The following is a 21,221-nucleotide window of genomic DNA, read 5'->3' as shown; positions in this document are numbered from 1 at the left end:
GGCTGCTGCTGCTGGTGTAGGTGGTGCAACTGCTGCAGCCTCCAGTCCCCCTGCTGCAGCTGCTGGAGAACCCGGTTCTGCTGCGGGTGCTGCTGGTTGGTCCCTTGCGACTGCAAAACCTGTCCATTCCCCGGCCGTGCAGTCCCTGTAACACACAGACAATGCTATTAACATCCTGGTCTCTGAAGCTGAGCCAGAGAGCTCCCCACAGGTACCTTCTTCACTTAACACTTCGAGGTGAAACAGCTTATGAACTTCCCTTCCCAGCCTGACAGCCAGGACAGTTGGTGGATACCAAGTTCACTTCTTTTAAAATACTTCCGGGCCTATCAATGCACAATTTCTACTTACAAGACGTGTGAAGCTTCCTTAATACCAACACATTGTGGGTGTCTCATGACCTAATTGTGTTTAACACTGATTTTTAAAAGAATATCTTAACCATCTGTATCTAGTTTGTGTGGCACTCAGTCAAACTCATTCTTTGCATATCTAGAGTCTTTCAGAAAGAATGCAGATTTTGGTTTTGGAATATAAAAAAAGCATATAAGCTTAACTTTTAAGTGTTATCCCTATTAGGGCAAGAAGGAAAAGAAACACAAAATGCATTCTTCACTTATTTTGGTGCATCCCCAGACTTGGGTAAGTTACCTTTTTGCCCACAATTACCAAAATCAACAGGAACTTGTGCTTTGACTGGAGTTGCTGAGCTCTGGATCGTCAGCACGCCAGAAGCAGCGGTGCTTGAATTGGCCTTTGGTCTTTGTCGCGGTGCAATTGAGGTTTCTGTTGGTCCAACGGTATCAGTTATTCTGAAATGGAAAGTTAACCACAGAAGAGACTTGATTAAAAGTGACCATTTCTTTTTCGAAGTAGACACGATCTATCTATCTCTTAATAGCTTGATTACACCTTAACCATGTCAAGCTTTACGTCTGTATTGGATTTTGACATTTGCTTCCTAAAACCCCACTCACCACCCCTTGCAGCCATAGGATATACAGCTGCTGCAGTATACCAGTGAGGAGCTCAAAAACAGCCCCATCCCCAAGGAGACCAAAGCACCAGATGAAATTTCACTGTACGAGCTTTCCTCAGGTCACAGGAGTGAGTAAAAGTTGTGTGAGGTGCTTGTGGCAGCGATCCTATGACTAGAGATCTGATTACTGTTGATAGAGATTAAGACAAAGCTCCTCTGTTAAGTCAATTCATGTCTGCTTTTCTCAAAAGAGTAGAAGTAAAGCCACATCCGCTGCTCACCTTGCTTTTATTTGGCTTTTTCTAGCAGCTGCCTCGCTAGCTGTCATGGGTTCAGGAAGAGTTGAAGGGACAGGAGAATTCTTGGGAAAAATAAATTTGAATACATTAAAAAAACAAAATCCTGAAAGAAAAAAATCATTACATATTGAAGAAGAATACGTGGCTTCAAGTTTTTCATGTTACAAGGCTTCATGCTGAACTCACTGTCAGGCTGTAGATTCAAAGTATTTTAATTTAACACTATCTCTATGTTATCTGTTACCAGAGTAAAAACCAAAAACCTTACCCATCTGACCCTCACGCCAACTACTTCATCTACACACAACTATCAACAACAAAGTAAAACATCTTTTCCAAGCGTTTCTTGCAATTGCACAGAATACAGAGACTTATTTCAGCCTCAAGTTGAAGAGCCAAAAGCCTAACCTTTGGGTGAAACAACTGCAGGTTTTCAGCCCACACAGCTCTTCTGCTGCAATGCAAATTCCAGAAAACAATGCAGCATCCCAGCTTCTGTGCTCCTCTAACTTCTACCCACGTCAGTTTAATGAATTATGTCTCACCTAAACCACATTTAACCAAGGAAAAATGCAATTTTGGGGGAGAGATGAGGACGATGATCTCAACCTACACATGTGCTACCTCCTTATGTACAGTAAAGCAAGCAAGTCTACACCTTGTTGCAAACAGCATTTTCAAAGTATTTTCCAATACTGCTTCTGAAGGCTACTGCCAGGACTGGAGTCAGTCAAGAGCCTAGGAAAGAGACAGCCCTGCTTCTGACTTTGCCTTGAAAAAGAAGCTGCAGCCAAAGCCAGGCTGCTGGGCTCTCACACCCTCAAAGGTTTTCAGACTTTTCTTTAACCTATCCTAAATTTCCAGAAAGCCACCACTCACATTCACTGAGCACCTTTTTCTACGAGGATCAATTGTGGTGGAAACCCAAGGGATCTCAGTAAGTTCACTGGACTGCCTCTGAAGGCAGAGGTTACTGTTGTTATTTGTTCCAAAACGCATTTTGAGATGGATTTTTCCCAATGCCAACCTTGGGAATCATTTTATTATACTGATCATCATGGATATGCCCTCAAATTCCATGGCTCAGTAATCAGATCTATGAGTGAGAAATGATCTTTGAGATAAAGTTCAGACTTCTAAGCTAACCAAGGTCACTGCAGTTCTTCCATCTGATTAATGACTTCTAAGGATGATTAAGAAAAGGGCTCTTCCAGAACAAATAAATGCTCTTGACTCTACAGTTACCATGTGAAACTCACCACTGTCAACAAGTTCAAGTTTGGTAGTATATTACACATTCATTGTACTAGACAAGAGATTAATAGGGGTTAAACCCACAAGTATTGGTACAGTAACAATATGACCCATTAAGTTAAGCCCTCAAAATTAAAAACAGGTTTTTTAGAGAGCTAATAGTGTATGTACGCAATAGCAACTTGAGGTAGTCTGTTCTTCTTTTAAATTTAGGAACAAGGTTTATAAAGAAACTGAAATCTTCTTTCTCAGCTGATCTGACAGACTTCTCTCAATGCTACCTCCAAAATCCACTCAAAAGCCTACACAAACAAGTAAAGACTACTTACATTAATATTAGACACTGGACAATCCTTTTTGGCAAGTTTAAAGGCAAAGTAAGACACTTGAAAGATATCAGGTCTCTGTTCCTGATCTGGTTCAAGCATATATCCTGCAAAAAAATTGATAACGCCAAATTATCACCATTGGACATCAAAAGCACATTGAGGCAGCGTGCTACCAGCAAGGAGAATGCTGCAGCTCTGCCAACAGAGCTTACCCCACACAGAGTCCTTTTCCTTATGTTCTCTTTTTTATTACTTTTTTGTCAAGTCAAATAGTTTCTAGGGTCAAACAGAACTGGAGAAGATGTGCGCTGCTTGACATTTTGACTCTCAGTTGTGGAAAGGACACCTCAACTGCAGTAGTAATTAATAACTTCAAAGAGAATCAACATTCAACCAAGGCACAGTACTAGCATTTTCTAGCATTAATTAAAAATACAGTGTATTTAACAGAAGATTCACAGATATAACAGTGTGCACCAGGCTAAGGTTCCACACCATCTTTTGTCTTGCAGGTTTGCACATTAATAAAAACCAAAAGCGTACAGTTCCATGGATAAAATGACTTCCTGACAAGACACGGAATTCCTGATGTCCCTTGCAAACTTTAGCTTCCCCAATTATAAGGTTTGCTGTTTATCAACCAAATAAAAGTTATTTTATAATACCTGCAATAATAACCGATGTACAGAACCAGGAAATCCTGCCTGAATGACTGAGGAAGATTTTCCGAACAAGCAAAGCCTTTAAAAGGTGCTCAGCTATAAACAACATGAACAACCTCTGAACATTGATGTTCTCAGTTTTGATCAAAAAATATGAACTGTGTTTCCAAAACTGTTCAGTAGTACAGCCAACCTGGTTCAGTCAGTTTTATTTCTCATGGTTTTTACAAAATAAAGCCAATTTGAATTAAGAGTGACAGCACCATTATGCAGAAACAGAACACTTATCCCAAAGTGACCCGTGCCACCCGATTCTGAAGTACCAGATTTAGAAGGTGAAGAATGTTCAAACTTGCCACATCTTTATCCCCCTCCTCATAAAAGAGCTGAGATGAAGCCAGAAGTCCCTGAAATACCTTTTATGATCAACGGCAGCTTTCTTTGGCTCCCTTTCCAAATGGAGCAAAGGGAAGTTTACATTATTAAATGCTTCCCCACCCACACATATTCCACACTAGCACTGTCCATCTTGGCACAGCTCTTCACCGAGTCTTAATAAATCACCATGTGTGTTGTAGGAAACAGGATTAGAACCTGCACTCTGCTAAAACGAGCACTGTCTGACACAGAGCAGAGGATTTCATCACCCAAGAAGTGTTCTCATTGTGTCAGGCATCAAGTATTCGCAGAAGGTAAATGCTTACCATGGTAACTGCTATTTCTCAATTATGAATGCGTGCTCAAAAAAGGGTCTTGGACTTGGTGTTTCCTACTCTATAAAAGCATCCACTATGTGGTCATTACATTCATCACTTAAATAATTTTTAAGAGCTCCTACTCAAAACTTTCCGAATTTCTTTGAAGTTAAAACCTGCTCTAAGTTAAAAGCAAAGACAACTGAAAAAAACTCATTATTACTGTAAATATCAGATCTAGTACCTCTGTACTCAGATAAGATCCTAGGCACTAGGGTGCAGAGCTTGTTGCTGTTCAAAATTTTCCTCTATACTTTGTGCTTTCAAACTTTGCCTGAGTTCACGTCTCACAAGCCAAGTTGCACAAACTTTGTCAGATCTGTTCTGTTATAAACCATCAGACTACTGTGAAATTCTGCACAGCACAATTCATCTCAGCACATGTGTGTTTCTACACTTAACCTGCACCTCAAATTCATCTAAGCCCAACTGTCCAACTTGACTGGAAAACACCATTAACAGCCTGACATTGCATAGAAAACACACTTCAGAGCAAAAAGAAGCTAGGAATCAATTAAGAGCTACTCTATTCCCCTGATCCCTTTGTGGTTTATGGCACCCAAGGAACAAAAACTCATCCGGGCCTCCCAAAGAATCCAGAAAGTTCTTTTAACACCAGCAGAGCTCCTCTGAGTTGAGAGGTACAATTTCATCTGGCAGCTCTTTGCAGTGTTTTATTCAATTCTGAAGTTATCAGCTCATCCATGCGATGCCCAGAATACAGGAGCTGATTTTCATCTATTATGTACTTTTTAGCACCGCTTCAAGGAAGTTTCCTCTCTGTTTTTAAAATTCCTCTCTAGGAAAGCACTTCAGTTGTGCACCCTGTGGCGCAGCCCCGTGTTGAGCAAAGCAAGGCCCCTTTTCAGTGCGAAACCCATTGGACACACAGTCCACTCTCCACTCAAGAGCCCAACCAGTCTGCACCACCCATCCCAGTCGCTCGCTTGCATCAGTGGCATTGTCTGTGTTTTGTTTGACCTCCTGGGCTCAAGAAATCGCCAAGATGCCCAAATACTTACTGATCAAACAGTGTATGCTGTGAGAGTATCGGGAATTGTCCGGCACGGTAAAGCTGCCATCGCAAATAGCAACTTGACTTTCTCCAAAGGGAAGGGAAAAGAAGCAAAGCTTGTACAGCAAGCAGCCAAGTGCCTGTAAAAACAAACACGGGCACTGTGAAGGGATGAGAGCAAAGCCATTTACACAAGAAAGCAGCACCAACAAGAAACAAACTGCATCCTAGCTACAGCTGATGCTTACGCTGTTATGTAGAGGCTGCCTTATGAAGCACTCTGTTGCTGTGACAAGCTGATACAGAAAGCAGCTCTAAAAAGGCTCTTTTAGCCACTGGTTTCTGTGCTAGACAACGAGCTACCAAGCTCTGAACATGCTCCAAGAGCTGCATTCATATTGTCCTGTCACCCAGAGACACCACTAGTGTTTCCACTGAATTCAGTCTCTTTACTACTTGTCTTCTACTTTCTTTTCTTTACTTCACTGCAATGGCTCTCAAGCACATCACCCAGTAACACCACCTCTCATCATCGTACCACCAACGGGTTTCCACAGGGAATCTCTGGAGAGCAGCAACCTGAGCTGACAAAAAGGAACTAAATTCTAAATCACCTGCCCCTTAACTGAAAAGGCTCATCACAGCTGGCATTCACGGTATTTACAGGAGACATAACTACCAAAATACCTCCTCTATATTCTCCATTATATAGCTGCACTATATATTTTGCTTTCAAATAATTAGTTTTTCAGTTAATGATGCTTTTAACTCCCACCACCACCATCACCTCTTAGTACCTGACTTTTTGCTTACCCAGATATCTGCCTTGGTAGTAATTGGTTTTCCTCCATACAGATTGATCATTTCTGGAGCTCTGTACGATAGTGTTGTATACCTGGCAGTACACAATTTAAGAAGGACACCGATTAGAAGTGTTTTCCTGCATCTGCCACGCACACAGTGCTCACACTCAAGTTTCAGGCATGATGTGGAACGGTCTTACACAGGTGAAGCCATTTATTGCATTTGCAGTATCACAGAATATTTGTAGTGACATAATATTTCATTTGTATATGATCATTTGAAGTCAGCTAAAATGTGCTTTTGATGTTATTTCCCCAGCACGTGTGCTTTTGCAGGAGTTACTTTGCTTAACCAGGCATGAGAGATGTAACGTACAAGTCCTACAAGACTATTCCTTGTCACGTATAGAAATATATAGAATAAGGATTTAAAAAACTAACATCTCATGATAACTACTGAACTGGTTGTCAGAGTATTTTTTGGAGCTGGAAAAAACCCCACCTGTATCACTTTATAATTTGAGAACAAATAACCTGTATCTATTGCTCTGCTGTAGTTAGTCTGAAGGGGCAAAACCAAACTAACACATTTTCAAGAGTATGCCTGTAACAAATTTGAAATGTTTTTCTGATCAGTCTCTAAGAGAAACAAACACGGGTCTCACTCTAAGTAAGACTCTATGTAGATCCATTCTAATGCTGATTTGCACCAGTTCCTTTGCTCTTATACTGTTAGCTAGATTAGAATAGAAATTTAAAATAGCAAACTCCTAAAACAGCCAGTAGCCAGACAACTATTTTTGAACTATTTCATTGCAAAACTGCATGCTTTTTCCCCCAGTAGTTTTATTCTTAGAGTCTCAGTTGTACAAAAACACTCTGTGAATAAATGGAAAAAATATTTGTTACCAAATGTTTCCACTGCTTGACACTATTTACGTCACTGGTCGAATCTGAACAAATGTTAAGTTACATCTCATACTAGTAAGGTAAGTGCTAACTACACAATGACACACTGAGTTTCCTAGCCACAGGATCATTGCTTTCGATAGGCCACTTAAAAGTGAACTTACTTTTTAATTTCTTCTTCAACCACATTAACACCGTCTTTTTGAGGATTAAGGTATTTGTTAGTGGCACTGCCGAAATCACAGAGAACATAGTTCCCATTATCGTTTAACAAGATATTCTCCACCTTGAAAGGAAACCAACAGACAGAAACATGAGATCAAAACAAGAGCATTAATTGCCAAGGTCACTGTTACTGCACGTTCTTTCCCTCACACACAAACAGGAAAGTTTTCAGAAAAGCCAACTGATAGATCTGGCAGCAGCAAGAAGCGATGCCTCGTTGTTTGGTCTCTGTTCCACTAAGAGCAAGTGCTTCTCCAACTAGAAATCATTCTTCACGAAATACCTCCTATCTTCTCAATCCTTTTTAAGTAGATTGTGGATTTTAACCCCTTTCCATTTTATCAAGTTCATACCTTTAGATCCCGGTGAACTATAGGTGTTTTGCACTGATGCAACCGGGCGACAGCTTCACAGGTATCACAAAATATTCTCATTACTTCCGACTCAGTAAAGCCTGTCTGCAGACGCTGATTCATCTGATTCACAACTTGCCCAGCTAAAGAAACAACAAGATAACTTGTTGTATTAATAATGCCTATCATGAACAGAAGTAAAGACACATTTACATGCAAAAAGCCCACAAATAAGACGCAAGAAAGTTTTCCACAGTCACTATTTAAAGAAAATAAGCCTGTTGGCCCAAACTCACGCTCTTGTATCATCCTAGGTAGAAAAATTACTGTCTCCACCCTTCAAGAAACACCTCCCCTAATCTCTTCAAAGGTTTCTTTCTAAGTTGGGGTACATAATTTCCCTGTTTCTAGAGGTAACGTTATCAGACCACACCAGGCTCTGCCTGCCACAACACTCATGTAGCGCATCCAGGTGAAGCAAGGCTCAGTCTCTGCATACAGAATAGCAGAGGGACATCAGCAGTGAAAAGCTTGCCAAACTTTCCTGTCCAGTTAAGTTCCAGCTACAGGTTGATTAGCACAAGCAGCAGAACAGAACCATTTCACTATATCCCGATACAAATAATTTCTCTGTTCCTAATCGCATTTACAAAGCCATGTGACACTGACTTTTAGTTTTTCTCTGTGTTCAACAGCTCAGCACCTAAGTAAAAATGCCAACAAAAAAAGCAAGAAGAACTCACTGGATTCCAGCTGTGAGATATGTACGTTATCCTTTTAAATTAAGGGAACTCAGTAAAAATCCCAGGGGATCAACACCAACACTATCCCTGCATTTACTCTGAAAACACAAGAGTTGTCTCTCACCTCGACAGCACTCCATGAGAATGAGCACCTCCCAAACGTTATCGCTGATCGAGTTAACGGCACAATCCAAGTAGGTCACAATATTCTTGTGCCCAGATAACTCCTTCTGAAAAAACAAAGCACACAGTCAACTTCAGCACTGAAAGATTTAAACAAATAAGCAAAAAGCCACAACTTCAGAGCCATCTTACACATGAAATTAAGCAATGCCTATTTCCCATCCGACTATAGAAGTGTTGTCATCTGTATTACTGAGTTTCTGCCTGTAATGTAACTTGCAGTTAACATAAAAGCATCTCTTACATTAGATAATTCAACAGGCACTGCTATGACTAGAACAGCTGTAAGCTAGAAGTGTGTGGAAATGGAGATAAGTCTCCATAGTACCTGCTGGCAGATACCAACCCTCAACTCGGCATCAGTTTCTGAAACTAACGGTGCAAAATCAGCACTGTAAGGTCAAAAGAAAAGGGTGTCTAGAAGCCACTGACACTGAAGAGGCACTGGGCATGTGCGTATTACAAATTAATACATTCTCCAGCTACAAGTAACATGTTTCTTACCATAATAGTAATTTCTCTCTTGCATACGTTGAGATCCGGCACATTGTTAACATACATTCGTTTGAGTGCACAGCGTATCCCACCGTGGGTACGTACCAGGAACACAGTTGAGAAGCCACCTGGAAAATACAATGAAAAGCAACTGAAGCTACTGGAGTTTGTTATTTCTCCAGCCAACATCACTACAACCTAAGACATGAATGAGGGAAAGTGTCAGCCATTGAGCGAGGAGTAACAAACACTTGAAGTTACAAACGTTTGCTATCTCAGTCCATTTCACCTAGCTGAAGTATTCTTGACAGGAACATGAGGATCTCACAATTTTGTTACATTAAATGAAAACATTTGACAGGCATTCCACCAACTTATAAAGCCTAGAGCAGACTATGTATTCAGTTATTGACCCTGAAGCACTTCCAGAGTCATTCAGAAATCTGAGCAATGCGAAGGTATTCTCCAGATCTTTACAACTTCCACATCCCCCAGTACTTGATAAAGGTTAACATTAATTCCCTACACCTACATTTTAAAACAAAAAAATAAAATACTAAGGAAAAAGAAAGTCATTACAGACACTAAGGAAGTCACACAACTTGCCAGCGTAAAGACAGGCAGAACGTCCCTGCAACCACAGATGGTGCAGACAATCAACTCTAAAGTAGTGTTTCTATTTGAATCCATATTAAATATGCAGTTAAGACCTAAACTTCTTACAACCACCTGTCCAAGCAGGAGCATTCTCAGCTCAACAGCAGCATGAACTGCAAGCCTTATACAGATACTCGAGCCCACCTCCCAGCATTTATTTGTTCTTTTTCTCTTCACTGGTATAAGAGCTAACTGAAACACACACATTTCATGTTTCCTGACATGATCTGCAAGGAGACTTCTCTTTAAATCACCAGTACCTGACCAGAAAGAGAAAGCAATAATCATCAGACTTCTGTGCTTTATCTGAGTACAAGACAAAATAATTTATAGTCTTTTTAACCAGTTTTACAGCCTTGAGTGTCTCTGGGCCTAGCAGGAGGACAAGAACAAAGTGCCAGATTTCAAGTTGCCCCATCCACTGCTTTTACGTAACCAAAGCAGACATGACCTGGGAAAAACAATCAGTAGACAGTGAAAAAATCCTCAGCCAGCTGTCGCTCTTGCCATTAGGTGGCAATATTAACGAATACTTGAACCCTGAAAGGGCCACAAAAGCTGACCTAGTCCCCATTTTGCCAAGTAGACATGACCTCGAATGGTTTTCCATTAGTAAATATCGTTGCTATAAAAGTCCTTTCATCAGAACCAAGCGCCATAACTCTGAACAAAACCTGGATAAGCACATTAATATCTACAGGAAGGTTAATAGCCACCAATATTCCGGGAACCTTGAACCAGCAAAACCCTGGACCATTAAATTTTCACCTTTTTTAGTAATTTCTGATGTTCAGCTTCACATGGAGAGCAGCAAAGCAAGCAGTGCCATAAATCTTCACACAGTATATCATAAACACGGCATGTGCTCGGAGTTCAGAGCACTTCTCTGATCCTGATGCACGGCAACACAGGAAGTCCTTCCTCTCCAGAGGCACTGCCGTCCCTCAGTCAGCACAGATGTAGTACTGCAGGCACGTTTATGGGTGCAATAGACCAAAAGCATAGACAAGAAATACTTCAGGAAAACACTATCTAGTTCTTCAAACTAACAAAATTTCTATCTGTTTGTGAAACCTTTAAAAACACACAGAACTCAAACATTTGAGCATTTTCACTCAAACTCCAAACGGTGTGATTGTGGAGAAGCCAGCTGTGAACAGAAACTTCTAATGCAGTTTTCAAGCCTTATGCAGAATTTTTCCTCAAGCACTCATTTTCTGCCAAAACCCTCCCAGGGCAAGGAAGCCAGTGACCACAATTCTGCCCCTCTGTTTCTGAAGCGCCTCTGATGACAGGACATCCCATGAGGAAATGTGTTTCCCAGCACTCTAAAGCATGGTATTGAGGCCATCGTCCTAGTGCCTCAAACGCAGAGAGGTGATGTGTGCCCCAAGCCTGCCAAAAAAGCCAGTTCCAGTGTAAGTGACACTAATCCTATACAGACAGACACTATGTATTTATATATACACCCCCCTGTATGCACACACATTTTTTAGTAAAGCATACTCCACAAGCCTCAGTCATGAACACAAGGCCCTGAGACCCAGGTCCCTCCAGCTGACGGGTCCTGCCTGCAAGCTCAAGAGCTCAGCGCTCCTAAAACCAGGAGCAGAAACAGCTCCGTTAGTAGAATCAATGTCTTGTACACACATGCATTTTGGAGGCCAGTATTTCCCTGCTTCGTTTTCATCATGCAGGCGATGCATTCCAAGGGACACAGCATTGCTCCCTTTCCCACTGCCCACAGAAATTCCCGCTGTGTTACAATCTGAGTATCACGGTTGGTTTGGACAAGCAGCAGTGCCTTCTCTCAACAAACATCTGCTCGTAGGGCAGTGCTGTGAAAACAGCGGCTGCAAACCATGGGACAACCCCACAGACATGGCAGTACACCCCATTAAAAGCAGCACATCCATCTAGTAACTGCACTGTTAGCTCTGTCTACCAGCAGTCACTCATGTTTTATTTCTCCTAGCACCAACTGCAGCCCAACTTTGCAGAAAGCTTTGACATAGGCACCTGAGAGTATTTTCAGCATCCAAGACGCTTCAAGTTACTGCGGTGCTCTGGGAAAGATGCAACAGTCTGATTTAGTAACACCCATGCACCAGACATGCCCAGGTACCACACTGGAGAACAACCAAAAAGGTAATGTGCTGTTCTGACTGCAAAGAGAGAAGCAGCGATGTCGCAAAGCGGAGCGTACAAATGCCAAATGCACAAATCACTTCATGTTTTAGCCATTTAAAAATAATTAGATCAACTGATACTGTATACAGTCATAACCAAAACCCACAGATACCAGGGATGCAAATAGGTATTTTTACCATGATGCAGTAGTAAAGCTTTATCCACAAAGTTCACATACTTAAGAGACTTCAACATGTCAAATATCCTTTATCTTAAGACTAAGGATCCCAAAAGCTTGCTACCATGCAAATTATTAACTCTATGCCAATCTAAGTGCTACACAGCACACCACAGCAAACTGCCCAGAAATCACAGGAACTCCCTTACACCAAGACAGGCAAGAGGAAAGAAAGAAGAGGAAGCGGCATACAGAGAAACATGATAAATGTCAGTCCCAAATTGGCATCTTTTTCTTCTTTTAAATCCCCGGAAGGATTCCTATGGCACTCGTAATTCCTGCAGTCTTCTGCCAAGTTTAAGAAAGACGAAACCACAATGAATAGCCCATTTAATGCATGCTCTAAAAAAATGGCAAGCCCTGTAACTAATACGTTGTACGCACCCAAGACAAGATGTTGTATTTCTTGGGGTAAAAGCGATCCCTTCTCTACCCCATACTTTTGTTACAGGAAATATGAAAAACCTCTCTACATTTCCATTTTGAATCAAGCTGCCTGAGAATTAGTCACAACCACTGCACTACTTCCATAATCAATGTTGTCACCTCCTCTGGCTCTTCACTGGAAAAAACCCAACTAACACATCTACCTTTACAACTGCATTTAACAGATCCTTACATTTAGGCTGAGTTTCCCATCCACAAAACATTACAACACTCGTAATTGCATTCCTTACTAACTCTGCTTTTCCAGAGTCTCCCCAGCTGGCGTAAACCAGATCTGGAATTAAAAGGAGAAAAAAAAAGAGAAGTTCAAGAAACACAATCTGCATTTCTGAAGCCAAGCAGCACTTGTCAGTGACAGCTGTTTGCAGCAGCAACCGAGAGATTTTTCTCCAAGGAACAGAGCTCCACGTCACTGGTGGTTCCCTCTCCAAACACTGAGCTTCAAGAGCAAACAGAAACCCACACCACAGCACCCTACCCATCACCTGAACACTAATTTTTTTTTGTCAGGGTAAGGCTGTTGACTAAACATTTATATAAGGGATTAGGCTGTGTAATCTAGGCCAGGAGAGTCAATTCAATTCCCTTTCACTGCGCCATTAACCCTCTGGTCTCTCAAGCTGTACTGAGCACCAGCCATAGGCTGTTACTCAAGTTGCAACCAACCTGATGATGCCCTTAGGCAGGGTGTGCTTCCTGCTCAACCCATCACGAGAGTGCTTCTCAGCTTGTCCAAGGCATTGATGAGACACCAATAACCGGCAACTGCTAGTACTGGTTAAAAACAAACAAAAAAAACACCCAACACAACCATTTGAGCAGCAATTGCATCTTCCAGACGTGGAAAGGCTTCTCCTCCACCTCTCCCAACTTTCAGCTGGTTTAAACTGAAAACAGAGGGAGTTTGCAAAGCAGGACGGTGACATTACCTGCGAGTACAGATGAGGCAGGAACATGGAGTTACGCATTCTACAGCACCAAGGCTACGATCAATAGAACCCAGTAATCCCATTCATTTTATAGATTGATTTCAAATGTCATTTGCTAAGCACTTTTAAAGCACACAACTGTTTATTTTTAACACACTTGATTTGAACTGAAATGTAATAAACAAGTGTTGAAATAAAATACAGTTACAGAATGGTTACATCAGTGAGTACAGACACCTCATGTGCAACTGTCACAGCTTTCTTGGAACTAAACTCCATTTCCATGCTCAGTGGTTACCACCCAATAAAAAAGCCAAACAAACACCTTTTCTTTAACTAACACTTGTTTGCTCTGTAGCTTGTCCTTCACTGAAGTCACTACTTTAATTGTGATTTCAATATACAAGTATAAGAATGCAAAGCAGAGCAAGTCAGGGAAAGGATCTGTAACCCCAAACATGAGTAACTCTCCCACGGAACACTGCAAAGATACCACAGCACAGAAACACGGCGGAGTATCAGCCACTCAGCTCCAGCAACATGGGCAGTTGTACGGCGTCTTGGGAATGGGACACTTTTACTGCAACAGAAACCGTCACCAGGTCACACACTGATAAACCAGGCAGTTCACAACGCTAAAAGCATCTCAGACTAAGACAGATGCCATAGGAAGACTCTGGTTTACTGCTTTTCTAAGGCACCATCCACACACAATTAGTAAAATGAAATTCAAATATCTTCACTGCTAGGAAGCGCCTCCATAGTTCACTGGTGATTACACTTGGATGTGGAGGTGTGAGTGATACTCATTGACCATTTTTATACATGAGCATGATCAAGACTGGATTGACTGGCTGGAATCAGTTGTTAGCCTCAAATATTCATATCAGATACTTCTATCAGTAGAAGCATTTCCATTGTCTCACCTCGTCGTCTTTGGCTGTCTGTAAATGCTGGTGCACATTTAAACTCTGAGCACAGCAAGGGAGCAGATGTAAACCTATCTGGACTGTGACAAGGGACCAATACACTTCAAGAGCAAAATAGCTGAGATTTGACCTCCTTATACCAATAAATAGAATTAAACTATTTGAGGTAATAATACTGCCTTGGCATCTGCACGGGGCAGGCAGTTCTTAAAGCGCTCTTTGGTAGACGTTGAATGCATCTGAATACTTCAGTTGCCATACAAAACACCTCTGTTAATACTGTGATCCAAATTATTTTACATCACATATATGCTTGAGATTTGTTCTGTACTAATACTGCCAAACGGTGACACGTGATGATTTAAAAAGACACTGAAACCTCTGAACAGTATAAGCAGCTTGATCATTTTAAATAAACAAGCCATGCTGCAATGGCAATAGGATTCTGAGTATCGGAGTTGAGATTACCAAAATCATTTCATACCACATATACATCTACTGTGTGTCAAAGCGGAGTCTGTCACCAGCAATAACTCTGAATGAGGCCGTTATCTGTTAAATGGACCAGGCCAGAAGCCCACATGTTTTTGGCTTAGTCTCAAAAAGTGACAATGCAAGGACCCATTCTACCGCCTAAACCCAAAGATGTCCTTCCACAAAAATTTCATCTCAAATGCAGCTATGCAATCCAACATCAGCTTAGCAGAATAGAAAGCCTAAAGGAAGTAGTAAAATAGTCTGTTTGGTGGAAACAATTAAACATTTGAAGAGAGCACAAAGCTGGGAAGATAATACTGTAAATTTAAACCAAGCCTGGAAGCACTTCAAGTTGTCTACAAGACTGAACTGAATCAGACACAGCACACGGTGTTCTCTTTCGATGAGTTCCTGTATGGCTACACTGCTTCAGGAACTACCCTAACAATATAAACCTTCTTTTCTGTCCTCAGAGCGCCTCAGGAACCTCTGGCCAGCTCCTTCTGAGGACAGATAATCCTCCTGCTGTTTTCATGAGCTCTCATTAAGTAAAAGCCAAGTTATACTACCCAAGTGGTAACTCATCTCAACTGGGCTCCAGACACGGACCACGCAACTGAGCTGCAGGGACAGACTGCAGGGCTCTGGAGGATGCAGTTACCTCACTTCCTTTCCTTTAAAAAAGTAGGTTTTTCTGCACAATACGCGCAAAACAGAACCAATCCCATGCCTAATGCTGACACAACAAGTTGCACGCACGCTTCCCATTTTTCTCATGAAACACACACTACATTCAAGTCAGGTCCTTACACATTTGTGACAGAAATTAAGTGCCTCAAAATCGTTAATTATCTATTTGCTCTGTATCTGAGACATCGAGTTCAAAAACAAAGTGCTAAGAGGAATCACCTCCTGTGGTTATACAACCACAACCCAAAAAGGCACCTGGCTTGGTCCGAGTCCTTAAGCAGCACAGACTGAGCCCATGCACACTCAGCAGTTCGATGATCAGCTCCAAGGTTTGTTCTCCCATATCTTGTTTCTCCACAGAAACAGCGTTTAAATAGTTTCAGGTGAGTAATTTAGTAATTAACCAAAACTGAAAAAAATAAGACTGTTTAGCGATAGTTTAACAGTCTTTCTAACCAAAAGCACATGCTGTTTTTCAACCTACAGTAATTGCAAAAGTAGACAGTAAGTCATACTAATCACTGACTTTTAAAACTAGTTTTTTGTGGAATAATGATGCAAGAATAACTCATTAGAACTGCTACTGAGGGATAACAAGATGCACAAACCGCAGTCCAAACAACAAATCTGAAAAATGAGGAATGAGTCAGCAGAACAGAACAAGAATTAAACCAAGAACTGGACCATTTCTATATCCAAGTAGATATCTCATAGTGACTTGCGCATTAAAGTTTCAAGGCGCTACAGGAACAAAGACATCCATTAAAATAACGTGCAAGTTTGGAAGGAAGCCCAAGATACACAGTATGTTGAACAAAATCTCCTCAAGTCCTGAAAACCAGAATTCCTTTCATAGCTTTGTATATGGCAATCAAGGCACAGTGAATTACAGAAGTGATGAGGAAGAAGCCATCACAGGGCTGGGACTTTCTGAACTCTGCCCGTATCTCCTGTACAGACTTGTATGACCTGGGGCAAATTCCTCTGTTTCTCCATCTGCAGGAAAACTACCTTCCCTCAGGGAATGCCATGCTCTGCAGATCAATACCAGCTCTGACGTCTCTTGAAGAGCAAGACTAAAAACTGCTAAGAGGTGTTCACTCTTACATGAGTCTACATCATAATTTCTACAGTATTTTCATCATTCACATCAGAAGTGGCAAGGTGAACGTAACGAGAATCAAGGCTAAGGAAAGGCCACCGTATCTTTATGGGGAGAAGACTGCAAGTTAAATAGTTTTCAGTTCCACGACACAGACTCACTGTTTTGCAACATCTGCGCTGATGTTGCTTAAGAACAAAGCAGCAGTAAAAGTAAAATGCCATTTGTTACTCAAACCAAAAGAAATATCCCTAGCCTAATTAAAACAGATCCCTAGGATCAAGTCAGTGTTTTATTTCCAGTTGTTAATCTGTACTACTGTCTGGTGCATTCTCCTCCACCCTGCTTCTGTTGAGAGTCCCAGCGTCGCAACCAACCCCACCCATGTCCAATACATCCCACTGCCACTAGTAAAGAGTAACTAAACCCAGACAAGCATGAGCAAGGAATGCGTGGATCAGAGAGGAAGGGACAGGTTCCCACCTCCTTAACCAGTAGACAAACACTCAAGAGACAGACATCCATTTTCAGGACAACTGGGAAAGCAGAAGAGGAATTCATTCATCTTCTCCATCACCATCGCTGTCTTGCTGAAGAGATAACCTAGCCCTTCAGGAGAACAGGGGTTTCACCTTCACTGTCTAACTTCTTAAGTCAGAAAGGAAAATACAGGACAAGCCATCTCTATCGCAGTAGAACGACAGGCTACAGATAGCATCATCTGCACCAGTGAACCAATGCTTAGCATGTCTGCCAACTAGCCTCAGATATTCAGCTTAAGCTATTAGAAACAGACATTTCAGGAAGCAGTTGGTCATCCAGTACATTAACAGTTTTTAAGCTGTATCTATAAAAATAAAGAAGGAAACACTTCCTTTTCCAAACACATCTCTGCAAACCTAACAATTCTTAGAAAAAAAGACAGCATGTCAAGCTATCAAGTTACAATTCAGCAAGTGACCACGTCTGCGTTCCTGGTTAGTCCCAAAAGTAGAATAAAATCTGTTCACTAGAGCCACCTGTTACCTGACGCCCTTACACTGCATCTTGGCAGGCATCGGGCATTCACAGTGTCAGCTAACACAGCTCCGCTTACCAATGGCAGCTCATTCCACTACGGGAACCCACAAATCCAGACTGTCCCGGAGGCAAAAAATAGCCACAACATATGAGATACAGCCCCAGAATAAGAAATTCAACTTCTTCAAGAAGGAAGACTTAAAAGGAATGCTGTAAGTACAAAAAAATGCAAGCGGTAAGAAGCACAACCTACCTGACTACCTCAAAATGTTTTCTCTCCGAACCGGAGGTGACATCTATTTAGCAACAGGTGAGGCAGTCATCAGCACGTGTGCACAGATTTACAGCTAAAACAGGCAAACATGTACAGCTAGCATGATGTCAAAGTTCACACAGTTAACATTATGGTATTAAAGCATGCTCATTCTTCCCAGATGCAAGAGGAAAGTAAGCCTGTAATTTAGCCGCTCCGTAGAGACCAAGTCCCCTCTCTGGCATTAACTTCAGTACTCCATGCACAGAAGGACTGTACAAATATTTCCATATGGGTAACATACTAATTTATGACTGACAGCTGAGATACACAGTAACAAAATCCCAGAGAAATAAGTTTTCCCAGAATCACTGGTTTCTAGTTAACACCCCTCTGAAAAGGAATTCTATTTGTATTAGCTAATAGTTCTTTCTTTTCTATGTTGACATCCACAGTACTGAGTTCCAATAACAAAAAACAACTAAAAAACTCCTTTCAGTCCAACCAACAAAATGCACACACCCAAAATAATACCCTGCACAGCTTCTTTTAAAGCCAGGCCAAGGCTTTCTCAGACAAAGCTCATCTATCCTCTGCCACTGCACGCTGCCTTACCCTCTGAGAGTGTCCAGGAGTGTCACAGTAAAAACATCCCCTTGTGTGACAACTGTGACACCAGCATACTTCATCAGAACACATCCACAAGAACAAGAAGCAAGCAGATGGCACATACATTTGTTACATCTGTCTCATCAAAATTTGGCAAAGGAAGGATGGCTTGATTTTGTGCATCACATTAATATGACACCGCTACAGATCAAACTGCTGGTTCCACACAACCACCCGACTCTTGGCCACTATCCCAAAAACTTAGCTCAGAGCTACCAGATTCCAGCCTACTAGCTCACTATTGAACTACTTCTGGGCACACAAAAGTTAAATTTATAAAAACACAGCACAATTATGTGCTGATGGACATTGCCACGCAGAAATGAGTGTCTTTAGGGGATGCAAAGGCTCCCAACTTGACAGTGAAGAGCGTTAGACCACGCATCCCTAAGAGCTGAACTTGGTCTTGGCTGCACAGAGACCTTTGTCAGCCCACAGAGGTTTCCTAACCCGTTCCTTTCTCCATCTACGACAACTCTGGAGAGTACAGTGAGAACGACTGTTCTCCCGAAGCACCACCACAGTTCAGCCAGTACACTACCTACCCTACTGACAAAACTGAGGTCAAAGCTTTTATTCTGTGTGCTGTTACATGAAAAGACGTTTTTACCTGCATTATGATGCAGGATCCCCTGCAAATACTCCAACTACTTCCTTGTCTGTTTTCTCTTTCATGACACAGGACATGGCCACATCCTGTAACAGGCAAAGCAACGCTCTCATTTCAAGTCGTTAGCTGCCTGCCTTAGGCTCAAAAAGCCCCAAGATGAATCCCAAGCACTGCAAGCACAGGCTCCCCCTCTCTTTCATTACCCAGAGATGAAGACTTGGTTCATCATCTCGCTGGCTGCCCTTCTGAAGCTGCACTTGAAGTGAGGCAGCCATGCGTATTATTGGCACTGCTAAGAGCTTTTTGTGCATTACTCTATCATACTCTTCACCAAAATGAAAATCTGAATGTTTCAGGTATTCATGTTGCTTTTTTCTCCCTTTACCTTTTTAACTTGAACAAACCCATTTCTGCTACTCAAATATTAGCCCAGGAAGAGTTTGAGACAGAATAACAGGGGTAACCTTTACTGCCATGGGTGAACATACATTTGGTGATGTTACACTCTGACAAGAACTGACATGGCCAATCCCAACTCAAATTCCGCAAGTTACCTTTCCAGACAACCTTCCAGGTCATCATCCATCAGAACAACTGAACTGAACTAGGCTCCAGCTGAAAATAAAACAGCAGTTACTGCAAAGACTGGCAAGTCACATGCTCCGTAACCACTAAAATAATGAAGAAAACCAACCATGAACGTTTCAGGAGACTGCCAGGCCACAGTCACGACAGAAGAAGTGACCCTGCACCAGCTGTATTCCTAACACCAGCCACAAAATAAGCTTTCCCAGCATACAGTCAGAATCTCAGAGTTAAAATGTCAGCCCAAACCACATCTAAAGACTTTGAAGTACTGAAGTTAACAGATCCATTGCAAAGGCACTTCTCCCTGCTTGCCTGTTCAGAATCAAGGACAACCAACCAGCCAAATCCCCACAAGAGAGAGAGCGTGAAGCTGTACAAGACTTGCATTCCTCGCCACTGAGTGCCAGTTTTCTTAGGACTCAACCAGAATAGTATGAAAATAAAAGACAAACTGAATAATAAATATCATCAAGTTCTTGCAGAGATTGCACACCCCATTTCAGTAGGATGGTAGAGCTCGCAAGCAGCTCATTCCCTCACTAGTTTGTCAGTAATAACTCCAAGAGTTTGCAGTGTGAGAAGTGTTCCAAAATGAGAGAATGAATTTCCAGTTTTATTACGGGAAGACTCGAGGTTTTTGCTTGTTCTCTCTATTGAGAAGTCTCTAGATAACTATGCTGTAACCAGCATATTAAATATATGAAGCAAGTGTTCTGTGTTAAACAAACATTAATTCACCAACTTCAAAGCAATCACCACTTGACTGTTTTTTTCCCCGCCTCTCTAGTCCTAGAAGGTCACTTACAAGAATAACAGCTTCCCAAGATACAGCACCGGAAGGCTCAACCCCACACAGCTCCAAACTCGCCACTTTTATCAGCTAGAAAGATAAAAAAACTTTATAACCATTAGCACATGACTTCTTCCCACATATACTGGGGCAAAGGAAACAGAGGAAGTGACAGTGCCAGCGCAGCAATGTGTCCTGTCCAACCCCTCCTATCCAAAGTCCTATGACACAGAAAACCTATGGAGTTTACTGCTGTTCCTAAGCACAGTGACACCACCTACCACTATTTTACATCCAGCTTGGATTCTTCTGGGAGCAAGGTGCACAGGATATCACCCAGTATCTTCAGCATTTCTCCTCCACTTTCACAAGCAATGCACTTCCTGGCATGAGAGTTAGAATTGCAAGAACTCTACTGAATTAAGGACGAGAGATGCTTGCTTCCTCCAAGTACAGTCAGCCCAGCCCTTCCCAAAACCCAACATCTTCAGGGGCAAGATCATGCCCCTCTTGTGCTATATTCACACACACCAGGTCACTGTCCATGTGTGACTAGGGTTAAAGCTGTTTCACAGGCAAACACTCACTACTGGATAATCCTGCGAGATCCAGCTCAGTAAAGTTCACCTGCAGCCAGATCAGCATTCCCAATATGTGGAACACACCCAAAAAAATACCCCACAACACT

The 21,221-nt window shown here is 41.8% G+C and overlaps 1 protein-coding gene across 1 annotated transcript in view; it reads right to left on the bottom strand.

Moving 5' to 3' along the window:
* The window catches only part of BMP2K (BMP2 inducible kinase), a 22,914-nt gene extending 13,787 nt beyond the window's left edge, over positions 1-9,127 (bottom strand). Inside the window, 10 exon segments of the mRNA XM_010194217.1 lie at positions 1-145; positions 652-812; positions 1,261-1,340; positions 2,862-2,965; positions 5,301-5,433; positions 6,107-6,188; positions 7,170-7,291; positions 7,584-7,726; positions 8,451-8,556; positions 9,014-9,127. The exon segment at positions 1-145 is cut by the window's left edge and continues 16 nt beyond it. Of these exon segments, the coding sequence (XP_010192519.1) occupies positions 1-145; positions 652-812; positions 1,261-1,340; positions 2,862-2,965; positions 5,301-5,433; positions 6,107-6,188; positions 7,170-7,291; positions 7,584-7,726; positions 8,451-8,556; positions 9,014-9,070 (1,133 nt within the window). The 5' untranslated portion in view covers positions 9,071-9,127.
* Positions 9,128-21,221: the final 12,094 nt, after the last annotated feature.

Source organism: Mesitornis unicolor, unplaced genomic scaffold (assembly GCF_000695765.1).
Source record: "Mesitornis unicolor isolate BGI_N332 unplaced genomic scaffold, ASM69576v1 scaffold141, whole genome shotgun sequence".
NCBI classification, from domain to species: Eukaryota; Metazoa; Chordata; class Aves; order Mesitornithiformes; family Mesitornithidae; genus Mesitornis; species Mesitornis unicolor.
Note: the sequence above shows the minus strand (reverse complement) of the source record. Positions and strands in the feature narration are given on the sequence as shown.